Genomic DNA, 15,411 nt, shown 5'->3' on the forward strand with positions numbered 1-15,411 from the left:
GAATCTCTAGTGCGGTACTGTCTGGCTCCGGAATGTTCTGACTGCCCATTTCTGTATATACCTAGGGTAAAGTTTAGGGTATCTATATATTAGGGTAAAGTTTCTCGCGGAACCCTTGATAGTTATAAGGGTGATCCATGGAACCCTGATAATGAAGCTCTTCTACAGAACTCAAACAAATGTTTGTGTATTTAATCCAAAAATTTTCCCCAACTGCTTTCCCTTTGGGGGATAAATGTTCATAAATCTCGTCTTAGTGGGTATTTACATTACAAAATACTGACTAAATTTCATATTTATGGCTTCAATAACCTTTGAATTTACCTGGGAAATACCTTCTCTGTGAATCTCTACATTACTAAAAATACTAAAATACTGACCAAATTAATATGACCCTCTCCTCCCTCCCCCCCCCCCCCCATAAAACCCCTTTGCGATGAAATGAAACTTCTAACCAAATTTCATAATGAGCTTAAGCAGTTTTTTGGCTCGGCATGATTTCTCTATGAGCCCCGCCCCCGTTTGACCCCCTTAAGAGTCGAATTTAGGAAAATCCCTTCTTCATCTTCTTCTACAAAGAAGGATAAGGATAAGGGATAAAGATCGATACAGGATACATGATATAAGTTTAAGTAGATTCTCTCAACTATGGTTCGTAAGTGATTTATTAACACGAAATATATGATGGACTACAGCTGGGACATAACACAACTATGGTCCAAAATTTAATTTTTAAAACATCCATATTTGAGCTACATAAGGAAAAAAAAATGTTTAATTTTTCTGTTTGATCAACTTTTGTTAAAACGTTTGTATGGATAGCGAAGAGTGACGTCATCCTCGGATAAGTCACCATCTAGTGGCATTATCAGAAATTGTGAGCTTTGGCTTGAGTCACTGAGCTATAAGTAAAGCAGCAGTATTTGCAGCTCAGTGGCTTGAGTTAGGTCAGACTATGTACGGTCCCGTTCAGTGCACAAGGGGTCCATGGAAAGATTGCGATATTCGTTGCTTTTGTTGTCTAGTGGTCTAGGACCTTACTCTTGGCTTCGCTATTCACACATTTTTACAACAGATGGCACTACTATACCGACAAGAGGAACAAGTTAAAACAGAACTCGTTTTTAACGAGAAAAGAAGCGTTACTGCAAAAATCGCAGTGAACAAAACTGTTACAAAAAGCATTGACATGACAAATATGTAAGATGGATGTATATATATAGACAAGTTATTTTATAATTACTATAGTATAATTTATAAGTTATCAAATTAAACCTAAATCTTGATTTCAGAAAAGTAAATTGTAAATGAATTATGAATAAAAAAAACGATTTAAAAAGTCTGATTGACCAAAATTTCAGGAATGTCTCCATAAAATACGAGTCATATGGTCACCATAACTGTGACAAAAATATTTCCTGTATTTTTCTTTTTGAAATATGGTCAGAAAAATGTTTGTGTGATTGTGAGAACGAGTCCCGTTGACATCCAAATGAAATATAGTCAACTGGGTCAGAAGACTGAATGATATTTAAGAATCTGGCAACACATCCTAGATTGGCATGAGTTTTTCCGGGTTGTTTACAAATCGCAGTTGGCGATTGCATCATAACATTGAACTCGCCCACTAAATTACAAGCCCCCATTCTTCCGGTTGTGAGAAAATTCAGAGGCAGGCCTCACAAAAAATGCTCAGCAGCGCCCGGGTGCCGCAGATTGGACGAATTGCCCGAATTCTCAGGCAATCACAGCCCAAGTGAGTTTGAAAAGCTTTTAACACTGTTTAATGCATACATGCTCAACCCATGGCCCGCGAACTGAATGCGGTCCTCGGAGTCATTTGATGTGGCCCGTGACCTCAATCTTGATACTATAAAAAAAAAATAAGCGGCACATTTGCAGATCGCTTGAATGGCCCTTGCAATGTTTACAGACCACTCATGGGACCCGCGACATATATGTTACACTTGAGTGACCCGCGGCACAGTTCTAGAGCACGAAAGTGCAGTTCCTCATCACTTAAGTGGCCCGCGACACATTTATAGGTAATTCAAGTGATCCGCAGCATATTTACAGATCACTAAGTGACTTACAGCGCTGTTCCAGATGGCTGGCGACAAGTTTTCAAACCAATGAAGCGGCCTGCACTCTCCTAAAAGTTGAGCACTCATGGTTTAAAGCAGCGGTTCTCAACCGGTGCTCCGCGGCGACTCGAGGAAAATAAAATGAATCAGTAAATTTGATAGATAAGTAAATAATAGAGGCTTACAAGGTTCTGCTATAAAAATTATGTATGAAAAAGGAATCCTAAAGTCAAACAGGGCTCAGCCATAGAAATTATATACTGAAAAGGGCTCCACGTGTCAAAAAAGGTTGCGAACGGCTGGTTTAAAGCATGGTCCGCGGGCTGTGTGTGACCTGCGATGCAGTTCTGCATCACTTATGTGCACTGTGATACATTCCGAGATTATTTGAGTAATTTGAGGCATATTTCTAGATAACTCAAGTGACGCATGGTGCAGTGATTCACATCGTCTATGTGGTGTATCGCACATTTACAAATCACTTAAGTAACCCACAGCACAGTTCTAGAGCATGAAATTGCAGTTCCTCATCACTTAAGTGGCCCGCGGCTCGTCCTCAGCTCACTCAAGTGACTATCATATTATGTTGTTGGTCTGCCTGCTCTCTGTGAAGAGACTTTCTCAAAAAAGAAGACAAGCTTGCATTCTCGGCTCAAAGTTTTAGAACCGCAGAAAACCAACTTTAGCTCACCATCAACAAGATTTGAACCTAGATCCTCAGGTAAAAAGGGTATGCAATAGTCCATCTTCTCCCTCCCCTGCCCTATTCCCCCCATTTTTTGAACTAATGATTGAATATGTGTATCGTTGTAGGTCTGTTGTGAGAAGGGCATTTCTTAACTCAGTGCCCAGAGTTTTCATGTCCAAAAGGGGCCTTCATGATGAAGAGATCTGGTACAATGATTTTTCAGAGTAAGACGTAAATCGGTATGCTGTCACTTCTATCTATCTAGGTACAGGAGCCCCATAATAATGTATAGATCGCTTTGACAAGGAGGGATCTGGGATACAGCTAAGCCTATAGTATAATCCAGGGCTTGACAAATCTCCCAATTGCCAGGTTGTCATTGCAATAAAAAACTGGCATCAATGCTGGTTGAAATCATGTACAAAAAACATGGAAGAAAAAAAATTTTTTTGTGGAATGTGTATGGTGCCATTGCTGCCATTTATCTCATTTATTGAAACTTCATCAATATCAGAAAATGAGAACTCAACGAATTGTGGACAGCTACCCATCTGCACTAGCATCTATGACCTATGTAATTTGTATTTCCAACATGTGTGCCAACATGGGACAATGTCCCAAGTTAGACAAACTTGACTTTTTTGTACTCAAGCCAGGCTGTAACTAACAATAATGGGGATAAGAAAAAATTGAACCACCATTTTGAGAGAAACATCACCTAACATTACCCTAAATCAGATAACAGACCCCCCACCCCACCCCATGTACCATCATATAACTGTGATGAAACCTTAGCAGTTCATTAAAAAAACTCTGATATTCAGGCACACACATGAAAAACATTTTCTCATTAGAAACACGTACTTCACTACTGAAACTATCATAAAATGTTAACGCAACAATAAACAAACATGATGACCTGCTTTAAACGTAGTTGGCAGGGTTCTGCATTGTTACTGCCATTGCAAGCACTGGCTACTTGAACCAGATTCAGTGTAGCAACGACAAAAGACCACAGCAAAAAAACTGAAGAATAATTTCCAAAGTCGGTGTTGCCAGTAGCCGCTGTGGTGGTTGAGTGGCCATAGGAACTGACTCGCCTCTCAAGGACCCGGGTTCAAACCCCACATTTGCCACAGTGGTGATCGGCTGAAGTTGGTTTTCTGTGGTCCCAACTTTAAGGTGTGAATGGGAACACAGATCTCCCCATTCACACACACACAAAAGTCTTGCCACAGAGAGCAACAGGCCTACAATGGTACAAATATTCAATCGCTATACTTCACCTCTGAAATATACATGGCAGTACTGAAAATCAGATACAACACTGTATACGCACTCAGACTGTCAGGTACTTACACTTTAGCAAATTGCCCATGGTGATAAACCATAGTTTGGCTTGGTTTGAAATAAAAAAATGTGTTGCCAGAGAGTATATACAATAAAACATTACTTTTCTGCCTATTTGTTAAGTATGTTTGCTTCTCAAATAACTCTTGGCTTTTTTTATATTATTATGCCTAATTGTTTGGCCCTCGAAGCCAAAGGCTTGGTAGGCTTGATCCAAGTTAAAACCATTTTGAGCACTTTTATTTCAAAATGTAATTTAAGCAGTAAAATCATTGATTATTTGCAGAAATGTCGCTGAAAATAATCACAAAAACAATAAATATTTGTTTTGAGTTTCTAATTCTCTTTCCTTTATTCCAGTATAAAGTGACAACATTAAAACTATTTTTTTCATTTCATTTTACTTTGTTAATCTCAAATAAATTGGACGGACGAGATTAAATTGCTTTGAAATTATGGCAAAAACATTTAATAGTCATTAATTATGTATAATATTACTTTTTGAACAATGGGTGAGAAATTCATTTTTTGCTTAGGGATGATGACTGTAGTGCTGTGTTCTTCAGACGAATGTACGGAAGCTCTACAAAGCCGCATCAAGTAAGAGAAATCAGAATCCCAGTTCCGTATGGGAACCTCATGGCAAAATCGTGGGGTAGCAACACTGGATACCCGGTCTTAGCACTTCATGGTTGGCTCGATAATTGCGGAACATTTGACAAACTGATGCCGATGCTTTCAAAGTCATTGAATATCATTGCTCTGGATTTACCTGGACATGGTCGCTCGTCTCACAAGCCGCCTGGAAACTTTTACAGTGTTCTTGACGTGATGGTTGATATCAGAAGAGTGATACATTTTTTCAAATGGGAGAAGTTCCACATCATCGGCCACAGCTTTGGCGGAGCTGTTTCTCTTTTGTTCTGCAGTCAGTTTTCTAACTTAATTGACAAACTCGTAGTGTTAGATCTGATAAAACCCCCGTCAATCGCGCCAGAAGATCTGGGCGATGTTTACTCTCGGGTCATTGAGCAAAACCTGGAAATAGAAACAAAGATTGCAAAAGGAGCACCTGTATATACAAGAGAATCTGCAATCAAACGTTTAGTCGAAGGCATGCACAATGAAATAAGTGAAGATTCTGCAGCGATTCTCATCGAAAGAGGAACTAGGCCTTCCGATTGTGGAAAAGGTTTAATTTTCAGTAGGGACTTGAGAATGAGATTTGTTGAAAGTTTTAACATGATAAGTCATGAAGGAGTGAAATCCCTCATGAAACGAATCAAAAATGAGTTTTTATTAATAAGAGCTACCGATCCTAGCCCTTTCTATACATCGCGTTATCCACATATAGATGAATTCACAGCTATATATGAGCAGTGCTCTAAACGTTTTGTACAGAAGTTTGTTGAAGGGAATCATTTTGTTCACCTAAATAATCCTGAGAGAATCGCTCCATTAATAAATGAATTTCTTTGTGAGAAAAGTGATGCAAGTTAGCATGATTTGAATGCATCAACGTCACATGATTCCATATTTTATCAGTATCATTATCTCAGAAATTAGGCTATCCAAAATAGTGGTTGTTATTTGTTTGCTTTACCTTAGCTGTTCTTCTAGCTTTAAGCTTCCGACGTAGTTAATAGATTTTTTTGATATCAAAAATATTCTTTATAGCTGATTTTATTATCAATATTATCAGCGCAAATATGAGCCAGTCTTTTGTTTGAAAAATAGAGCAAGAAAAACTTCACAACACAGTACTTACGAATATGAAAATTTGTACATTTGTCATTTTCACTTAAAAATAAGGAAGATTGGTTGCAGCACCAGTATAACATAAAATAAGGATAACTATGACAACATAAACACATTTATGACCACACAAAAAAAACCATGCACACACATGCATGTTCCTGCGTGTACCAATTTTTTAGAAATTCCCCAGAGGAATACTTATGAGGTGCATGTACGGTTAGGTAGTAATAGTATCAATATTACCAGTGGTGAGGGAGGATTTGCTCTTGCAATTTCAATTGTAAAAATATCTTTCATATGTCGTGAAATATATTTCATGGGTCATGTCTATATTTTAGGGCAAGCATCTTCAACCGATTGCTTGCTAGAACCATTATTCTTACTGAAGCACTCAAGAATGCTCAATGTGCAACTTGTGCCAGATTTTGTGATCACAAGTTCTTGGTCAAAACACTAATTAAACCATCCTATTCGAGTTGCATTAACAAACTCGCTTTATAATGGTCTTAATTCAAATGTAGGTCAGCGTTGAAATCAGGCCCGTCAATTTGGGGCACGTGATGATTGAGCCCCCAAATATACTAGAAGTGGTGTATATATATACATTGAGTATATGTTCTTCCCCCCCCCCCCCCAATCCTGGGAAAAGTTGAAATGACGGTCCTGGTTGAAATCTAAGTGCTCATCATGCTGAATATAAACAGTGCTTACTACTCGAAAAGGTTGAGGACTCTGCCCTGTTTTAGGATGTGGTTGACAAAAGTCTGAAAATAATCAAAATCATTCTAGTAACTGAATAAATAACCTTTTCCACATTTCTACCCATCCTCTCTAATATGCTTTTTAAATATCCATTTAAATTATGGCCCATTATGAGAATATTTGATATACAATGGACCCTCCCATATCTGACCTGGAACAGAGTTGTACTGAACTCATTTTGGATGAGAAAAAAAATTTAGTATAAATAAACATCTCTCTGTATAACTCTCTTTATTTATCTCTCTAAAACAAAAGGCTTCAAAGCTCATAAAATGCTAAACCAGGGGTCTTTGAGTTTGAATGAAAAAACAATAGACTCATTGCTATATTATATTGAATATCATTTTATAAAAGGATTCATGGCCTTCATTCTTTTGGCATAAAGAGAATCCATGGAACACAAAAAGTTGAGAACCCCCTGCACTAAGCATTATTGAAATCTCTCTCTCTCTCTGCTTCTTATTCTTATAAAATTTGAAAAGCATGTCTAAAAAAAATTATTGGCACCATTTAAAATTTATTGGCCTCACATCAACGCTCAGTCCACACATATCTTTGAAAATGCTAGCTGTGAAAAACTATTTTGATTGTACCGGATATGGAAGGTTCTACTGTAGTAGTACGAAAGCCTAGATAACCTGTTAAATTCTACTGTAGTTTTAATTATTTAAATTATTAGTGCATTTTAGTGCTAGGTTTGATTTAAAAAAAATTGCTAAAATATAGCAAAATCAGTTTTAATGTATTTAGAAGGTTCAGGGAATCTTTGCCCCCGACATTTCGCCCCGTTATATTTGTCCCCACTAGATATTTCGCCCCCCTGACCATATGAACAACTCTATCAGTGATCATGAGAGCTGGACATTTATCCCCAACATTTCGCCTGCCTTACCGTATGAGTTAACACATGAATGATGGGCACAAGTTACTAAGTGAGTGATCGTATGAGTGATCAAGTGAGCTGGGCACTTAATGCATTTACCCATGACATTTTGCCTACCTGACCATATGAGTGGCCACAGGAGTAACAAAGCCAGTGACCAAGTAAGTGATTGTATGAATCATCAAGTGAGTGAACCTATGAGTGATCAAGTGAGTTGGGCTTTTACGCCCTGAATTTAAACTGCCCTGACCGTATGAGCTACCGTATGAATGACCATATGAGTGACCAAGTGAGTTGAAAATTTACTCCCTTCACATTTCACCTTCCCCCCTGACCGTATGAGCGATCGTATGAATGACCTCATTGGTGAACATATGATTGATGGTAAGAATGACCAAGTAAGTGACTGTATGAGTGATCAAGTAGTTGGACATCTACCTGCGACATTTTGCCTGCCCTGGCCATATGAGCGATGGTATGAATGACGGGATAAGTGAGCATATGAATGATTATATGAGTGACTGCATGAATGATCAAGTAAGTTGGACATTTACCCACTGGCATTTCACCTGCCCTAACCTTATAAATGATCGCAGGAGTGACCAAGTAAGTGATCGTGAGTGAGTTGGACCGGATATCTCATTTCGCAATTTCACACCCTACATTTCACCCCTTATGTAAATGTTAGGTGAGTATGCAGCAAAAATTTGCGCAAACCATATTGTCATGTATATTGCAAAGTCTATTGCTGTCACAAATGCATTGACGTACATAGGAAAGGGGAAGGTACCTTTGGTGATTTTAATGTTTTCCTTCAGAAGTGTTATACTCCAGCTTATGCTGAAAATTTTCCCAGCATAAATTTAAAAAAAATTATTTTATGCTTCTCAGCAAATTCCAAATTCTTAGGGCCATTAAAGTACTGCATAATCATACACCCTATGGGGGGAATCAACTTTGCGGACACTCACCAACTCGGTCAATAATACGGACACTCACTTGGTCATTATTTTGGTCACCCATCCACTTATATGGTCGCTCTCACAGTCACTCAGGCGTTCAGGTAGGTGAAATGTCAGGTGTGATATTTTTGGGGGCAAAATTTTTGAGGGTGAAATATGACAGGGACGAAATGTCAGAGGCGAAATTTCCGGATCTCATTTAGAAGGACAAATACAGAACTGAATTTTAGCCTATATAAGTAAGTCTCTCTCTCGACTTGTAAGTTACCCAAGTTAAGAATGCTTCGAAAATGCTTCAATTTTTCAATTTACAAAAAACAATATTGGACTAATATGCATGAAATGAACAGTGAAACTTGCCTAAGATGGACACTGTATGAGATGGAAACCTGTCTTAAAAAAATCGAAATACAGTCTGTTCAATGATTAGTGGTTTTATTCGCACCTTTATAAAATGGAAATTTGTCTAAAATGAAATATTACTTCAGTCTATTCGTGTTTCGTTTCATACAGGTTTCACTGTATAAGAAGCAGCTCGTTCAGCATGCAAGAGCTGTCTCTCTTTGTTGGACTCAACCATATCCTGTATTTCAAATCATGTAACAAAAATTGTTTTCATTGTGTATAGAATACTTTTTTTTATAGGGGAGTATATTTAACTGTGTGATTTTTCAAGAAATCTTATTTTATCTTGCAAAGTTTTCATGCAGAACCAATTAGCAATATCAGCTGATGTTTCACTGTTATATGATTCATACTCAGTTCTTCATAATTATTTCAAATTAGCATATAAATCAAATTCATTGTGATCCATCACTGTGAGATCAAAGGAAAAAATTGTATTGCTGAGTATATTGTGTAGTAAAAATGTATGAGAAAGTATGATATACTTTATATTGAGATAGCATTTTTGCTGTGTAAATTGTAACCGGTTTTAAAGTATTGTAAAGGTTTTTTTTTAGTGACATAATTAAGTTAGTGTTATTATTTATGACAGTGTGCAAATAAATATAGAGTAATAAATCTTTTTCTGTAAGTGTGCGATGTCTTTACAAAAAAGAATGTGTTCATATAAACATACATAATTTGGTCTAGATTTTAGGTTGAGCTTGATAAATCTGTGCACTATGGAAGTTCAGTAGCAACGCTACTTGAAACTCTTAATGCAGCTTTATTCAGTACTCTCATTCACAGATCTTTATTATCGAATGATGTGATTTTGCTGCCCTTACTAATCTGTGACTTGTGCAAGCACTTGGGTTACACTGCACATACAACTGTATGATTAATGAAAAAATAATTGATCATCAAAAGATTGACTTCTCCCCCCTCCCAAGTGAATATATTGACAACCCAGTACAAAAAGGCATCAACTCAGAAAATTGCTTTTTTGAATTATGCACGCCATAAAAAAGAGGGAAAAGATGGCCAAATCTATTGTTGTATCATTTTGCCTCCCGAGCGGAATTTCTGGCTATGGGCTAGCGCCATGAGAAGGGTGAAAAAGGCCTCTACATATTGCAAAATAGAAATAACTCCTGTCTCTTCTTATATGCTCCCTACCGTAATTAAATCTGCGAATTGATTCTCATTCAGTTCTATACAAAGTAAATCTAAAATGCAGGCATCCCAAAACATATAATTTTGAGTTGCTTTTTTGAACTGGGCCATCAATATTGTTACAAAAATATCGGTAACGCAATTTTTGAAGATCCCCTCGGGTGAGTAATCTGTTGCCAAACTGGAAATGTAAAGATAAACATTCAAATCATGTGGAAAGATCGAGAAAGTCTCTGTTGACCTCCATACGGTAGAATTTCTGGAAAATTCGAGGCGTCTTAAAAAACGATGCAAGGAAGAGACGGTCATTCAGTGTTGTTGCGACTATCCTCAATGCGAGATTGTGAATAATTGTAAAAATAGCTGTTTTCGGTGAATAAATCTGTGACATCCTGAAAAATTGTTTCATCCTCTGATCATTTCAAGGACTTGTGAGACATCATCTGGAACGATATGCACATGCGAGCCTGTATTTATTTTTCTAATGCTTGCTGAAATGAAATTTTTCTTTCAATGTTAAAATATAAATTCAAACAGAAAAATATCCGTACAAGAACATACCTGGTTTGCAACCAAGATTCCTTTATAATATAAAGGATTATTATTTATATTTGAAAACAGGCTTATAATTTTATTCAGCATTTATCATATGATAAATGCTAAACAAATAAAATTATAAGCCTGTTTTCAACACATCAAATTCCATGTATTTTTAAGTTAAATTATGTTATTTATTTATAATAATAGTTGTTTTTGTATAATAAGTTCATTAGTATTTTATTTATTTGTATCACTGATGCAAAATTCATTTCTTTAGGGACTGTTTTACAAAGAAGATAGGCTCGATATTCGTGAATGCGCATTTTAGCACTACGTCCAGATCGATGCAGGCTGATATTCAAATTCCAATTCCATATGGACAAATAACTGGCAAGTTGTGGGGTAATAAAAATGGTCAACCGGTTCTGGCTCTCCATGGACTTTTTGATAATTGTGGAACGTTTGATAAAATGATACCATTGTTATCAAAATCTCTTCAGGTCGCTGCTATAGATTTGCCTGGCCACGGAAATTCTTCTTATAGGCCCGCTGGCTGTTTTTATAGTTTCTTAGATATGATGGTTGACTTGAAAAGAGTTATCAGATTCTTTGACTGGAAACAACCACCACATTTGATAGGACATAGCAGTGGTGGAGAATTGGCTTTGATGTTTGCTGGCTTATTTCCCAACGAAGCGTACAAACTTGTTATCATAGATACCATAAAGACAGCTTCAATATCACACGAAGAGGTAAAAAAATCTTTTGCCAAAGCTGTAGAAGACAACTTGAAGCTGGAACAGAAGTTATCTGGCGATCCTCCTATTTACTCAAAAGATTCTGCCTTGAAACGACTGATTGAAGGAACTTACAATGAAATTGAAGAAGACAATGCAAAAATCCTAATGTCCCGGGGAATTAAATTATCTGATTGTGGTAAAGGTTATGTTTTCACCAGAGATTTGAGGATGAGAACTTTGGAAGACTTCAACGTCTTGACGCACGAAGCACTCAAATCCATTATGTGTGGTGTAAAAAATGAAATTTTGCTCATCAAATCTCTGAGAACCAGTCCCAAGTACATTTTCAAGGGAGCAGAACTTGACCAGGAGTTTATCAATTTGTATAAAAGTTCCAGCAAAAAATTTGAAATGAAAACTGTGGATGAAAACCATTTTTCTCACCTAAATAATCCACAGCTTATAGCAGATATGATTAATAAGTTTATTTGTTAATAATTAGTTTTTACGGAGACTTTTATTTTTAATAACATCTGAGAGTGTATTTTTGCTCAGCTTTTAAATTTCTGCAACACAATTTTTTTTTAGTGTGAAGTAACACTTGTGACTCTCAGAATCACTTTTTGTATGTTGTATTTCATCTCAATCAACTGTTTGTTTCATACAGTAGAGCAGTGAGTTAGGGCGTCGTTCAAGTATTATGTCAGCAAATATTTAGCCATTTTTGACCCCCCCCTGTCAGCAAAATTTCGTCAGCTTTGCCTGTACATTTTCAGGTCATTCAAGTAGGCCCGTGGCACATCCACAGATCACTTAAGGGACCAACGACACAATTCCAGAACACTTAAGTGATCCGTGGCACATTTTAAGTGACGTGGCTAGGGCCGGATCTTGAATCCTGCGAACTACGCGGTCGCAGGGGGTGCCAACTGAGGGGGGTGATTTTTTAGGTTTTGTTTCAAAGGTGAATATTTTCAGAAAAAAAATATTACTATATAATACAGCAAGAAGGACAACAAGGTTGAATCTTAGCGAATTGGTGATGGCGATATAGCGGTCCATTTGGTGCCAAACGTGGTGAACTGAGCCGAGAGCTGTAGAACATTGAACGGACCCCCCCCCCCCCCCCCCCCCCCACAAAAATAGGCTCATCCATCAACTGGCGGACAGGCGCTAATGCCACGGCCACAATCGTTTCCCACTAGGGTTGCTCTCCCACTTAAAATGCACCCGAGTATTTTCCGTTAAATCTTGCCACCTTTCCCGGGATCCCGTATCAAATTAGCCGATTATTGCTAGCTGAACACAGTTATTTTAACCGAAAATAATTTTCGGATGTTTGTTATTTTAAGCATACCAGGTACATTTTAAGGCTATTGATACTGCTGTCATCTTTGAAAGAAACAGACATTCATGAACACATGCTTGTTAATTATTGTTGTAACCGTGGGGCGTATTGTTACTCCAGGAGGTGTTACATCTCTATGGCGCCTAGACAGGGTTTTTTTAGGAAAGTACAAGGAGGAAAACGATGAATATGACTGAAAAGATCAGAGAAAGAATGATGGGTAAGAACGGCTAAAAATTTATTACTCTAATACGCTATTAACAAAACAGCGGGGCGGAGAAACATCTGTATATGAGATATTCTGTAGATTTCGGATAATAAAGAGGTAGAAATATAGTTGAGGAAAGACAGTCAAGCCTCACTATCCTGAGCAAATTTATGATGCTGTGTATGAAGCCTCCCATGATCAAAACATTGATGCTTTTGGCAAAAATACTGCTTTGGTAATTGCTCGAAAACTGCAGTTTCAAGTTCCTTTGCTGTTTAGTCACCTGGCATGAAATACTGTTTAAAATAAGCTCGGTTAGTAAAATGTTACAGAATGTCACCTGTGATCTAGAAAGTTCAATGAATGTCATGAAAAGTGTCGAATGGTTTCTTGAAAACATGTCTGATGAATGAGTCAGACGCAAAAGTGCTTGTAAACAAAGTGCGCCGGAACTTAGGGGCTGAGGGAATTTGGGCCCTCCACCCAATAATTTCTGGAAATGCAAATGCACCCTCCCTCTCCTGCACGCACTTTAGACCCACATATACTGGACGACCAGCAACTTTCAGCCCTCTTCCCCTCCAATGTTTTCTTCATGTCAGCGCCTCTGCGCCCAAGGAACATAGAAAAGTAATTATTTTATGAAAGTGAGGATGAACCTATTGTGTGTGTGGGGGGCTGGGAAAATACCTTTCAAAGTAAACTTTTTAATGTTGTGCTTGACAAAGCGATCACATCACTGAAAGAAAGGTTCCAGCTTTTATGGAAAACCACAGCGAAAGCTTCGAATTTCTATATCAAATAGACAATCTGCGGATGAACGGATAAAGAGGATTTGAAAAAAGCATGTCTGAATCTTGAAATTTTGTTGAGTGGATGAAGAAGAACATGGCACTGATTGACATGATTCCCTTCAACAAACTCCAAATATTTGCAATTATATGTTGACTTCCGGTACCACTTCATCCAAAGCCTTTCATCACAAAACATTGGTATGTGGATTCATTTCCTAACGTTTTTGTAAGCTTCAGAATGCTCACTCTTCCAATATCAGTGGCGAACGTAGTTAAACTTAATAAAGACTTATTTAAGATCAGCTATAAGAGGCAAGAACGATTGAATGGACTAGCCTTGATGTCCATTAAAAATGGCATTCTCAACGAAATGGATACGGATGCAATAATAAGGAATATTTCCAAACTGAAGGCCAAAAGAGTCTCTTTATAATATGAATGTTGGAATAACACAGAAACAATGAGTTTCGACATGAAGTTTCAGTTGTAATTATCAAAATAAAATTTTTCATATACCTTACTTATTTGATATGCATTCACCTTATTAATTTCCATTAAATTCAGCGGATGACAGTCAGGAGACCTTCCTTATTAGTGGTGTGTATTTAGTAAAAATTGCTGACATAATTATTAAAATTAGAGCTTCGTTCTATATTTATCGATAGTTATAGTTTGCCTTCGGCCGTTAATATTTTTGGGAACCTACGGATATTGAAAAAAAATTGCAATTATTATGATTTTTTGCAGAATATTTGTCCATTAACAATTTCCTACACCTTTGTTATCATTGAGGGAGGGGGGGGTAAAATATTATTCGCTTACACTTGAAAAATGTCTAAATCCGACTCTGCATGTGGAACAGTTTTAGAGCACTTAAGCAGCCCCCAGTCGGTTCTATATCACTCGAGTTACCCGCGGCACATTCCCAGATTACTTAAGTGATCCGTGGCGTAATTACGGATCACTTGAGTGACACGTGGCACAGTTCCAAAGCATTTAAGCGGCCCGGACACATTTCCAGATCACCTGGATTTGCGAAATGAGATCACTAAAGTGGCTCTGTATCAATTGGGAGAATGTTAGTTCAGGTGCCCACAAATTAGCGAAAGGTTTTTCTCGTTTTTTGGTGCACCGAGTAAGATGCCATTAAGAATATTTCATTTCTTTAAAGGATGGTTGAGGATGTAAGCATCATCCAAAATACTCCCCCCTTGCCCTAAAAAGTCGGCAAATCGGACCCCTCCCTAGAGCGGGGATGACTCAAAATGAATGCCATGGCTTACTGTCTGGCGAAATTCTGCTGTTTAGGGCCGAATGCGAAGCAGCCATACCATGCCTCCCCCCCCCCCCCCGTGGTTTTTTTTTGGGCCTCAGTATAACGAATTTATAGTGTGAAAAAACATTAAGAATTGTTCCGGACCCCAGGGTCGGGGCCTTTTCAGCCCCACCCTTGTGGGGATCATACCCATACTTTTGCTCTAATGAAATGTTTGTTCTACGTAGAATTTTATCAGAGTGGCTAAAAAAAAGTGCCTTGAGTAGGTGAAAATTGTCTCGAGTCACCATTGATCCTATGGATTTATTCAACTAAAAATGAACATACTGCACAATGCTTGCTTTGATTTTCCAACTTCGAGTAGGCCTTTCCTTAAAAAGTCTCCTACTGAAAACAGGTAGATTCGATGAACACGAAAATTATTTCACTTGATATTCAATCGATTCATACACCAGTCA

General features: G+C 37.7%; 1 protein-coding gene across 4 annotated transcripts; it reads left to right on the forward strand.

The window, feature by feature from the left end:
• Positions 1 to 1,547: 1,547 nt before the first annotated feature.
• LOC149076754 (serine hydrolase-like protein) lies at positions 1,548 to 14,201 on the forward strand. Of its 4 annotated transcripts, none has more exons than XM_089244405.1 (2): positions 1,548 to 1,756; positions 10,865 to 14,201. In XM_089244405.1, the coding sequence occupies exons 1-2, from the start codon at positions 1,689 to 1,691 to the stop codon at positions 11,820 to 11,822; spliced, it is 1,026 nt and encodes a 341-aa protein (XP_089100531.1). In that variant the 5' UTR covers positions 1,548 to 1,688; the 3' UTR covers positions 11,823 to 14,201. The 4 variants fall into 4 exon arrangements, with proteins under 4 accessions (XP_089100531.1, XP_089100530.1, XP_089100532.1 ...); XM_089244404.1 differs by lacking the exon at positions 10,865 to 14,201 and adding an exon at positions 4,659 to 10,617 and having other exon boundaries at positions 1,576 to 1,756; XM_089244406.1 differs by lacking the exons at positions 1,548 to 1,756; positions 10,865 to 14,201 and adding exons at positions 1,798 to 2,814; positions 4,659 to 10,617.
• Positions 14,202 to 15,411: the final 1,210 nt, after the last annotated feature.

This window comes from Pholcus phalangioides, unplaced genomic scaffold (genome assembly GCF_987345545.1).
Source record: "Pholcus phalangioides strain wild (caught in Gottingen) unplaced genomic scaffold, Ppha-v1.0 ptg000015l_1, whole genome shotgun sequence".
Classification (NCBI taxonomy): Eukaryota; Metazoa; Arthropoda; class Arachnida; order Araneae; family Pholcidae; genus Pholcus; species Pholcus phalangioides.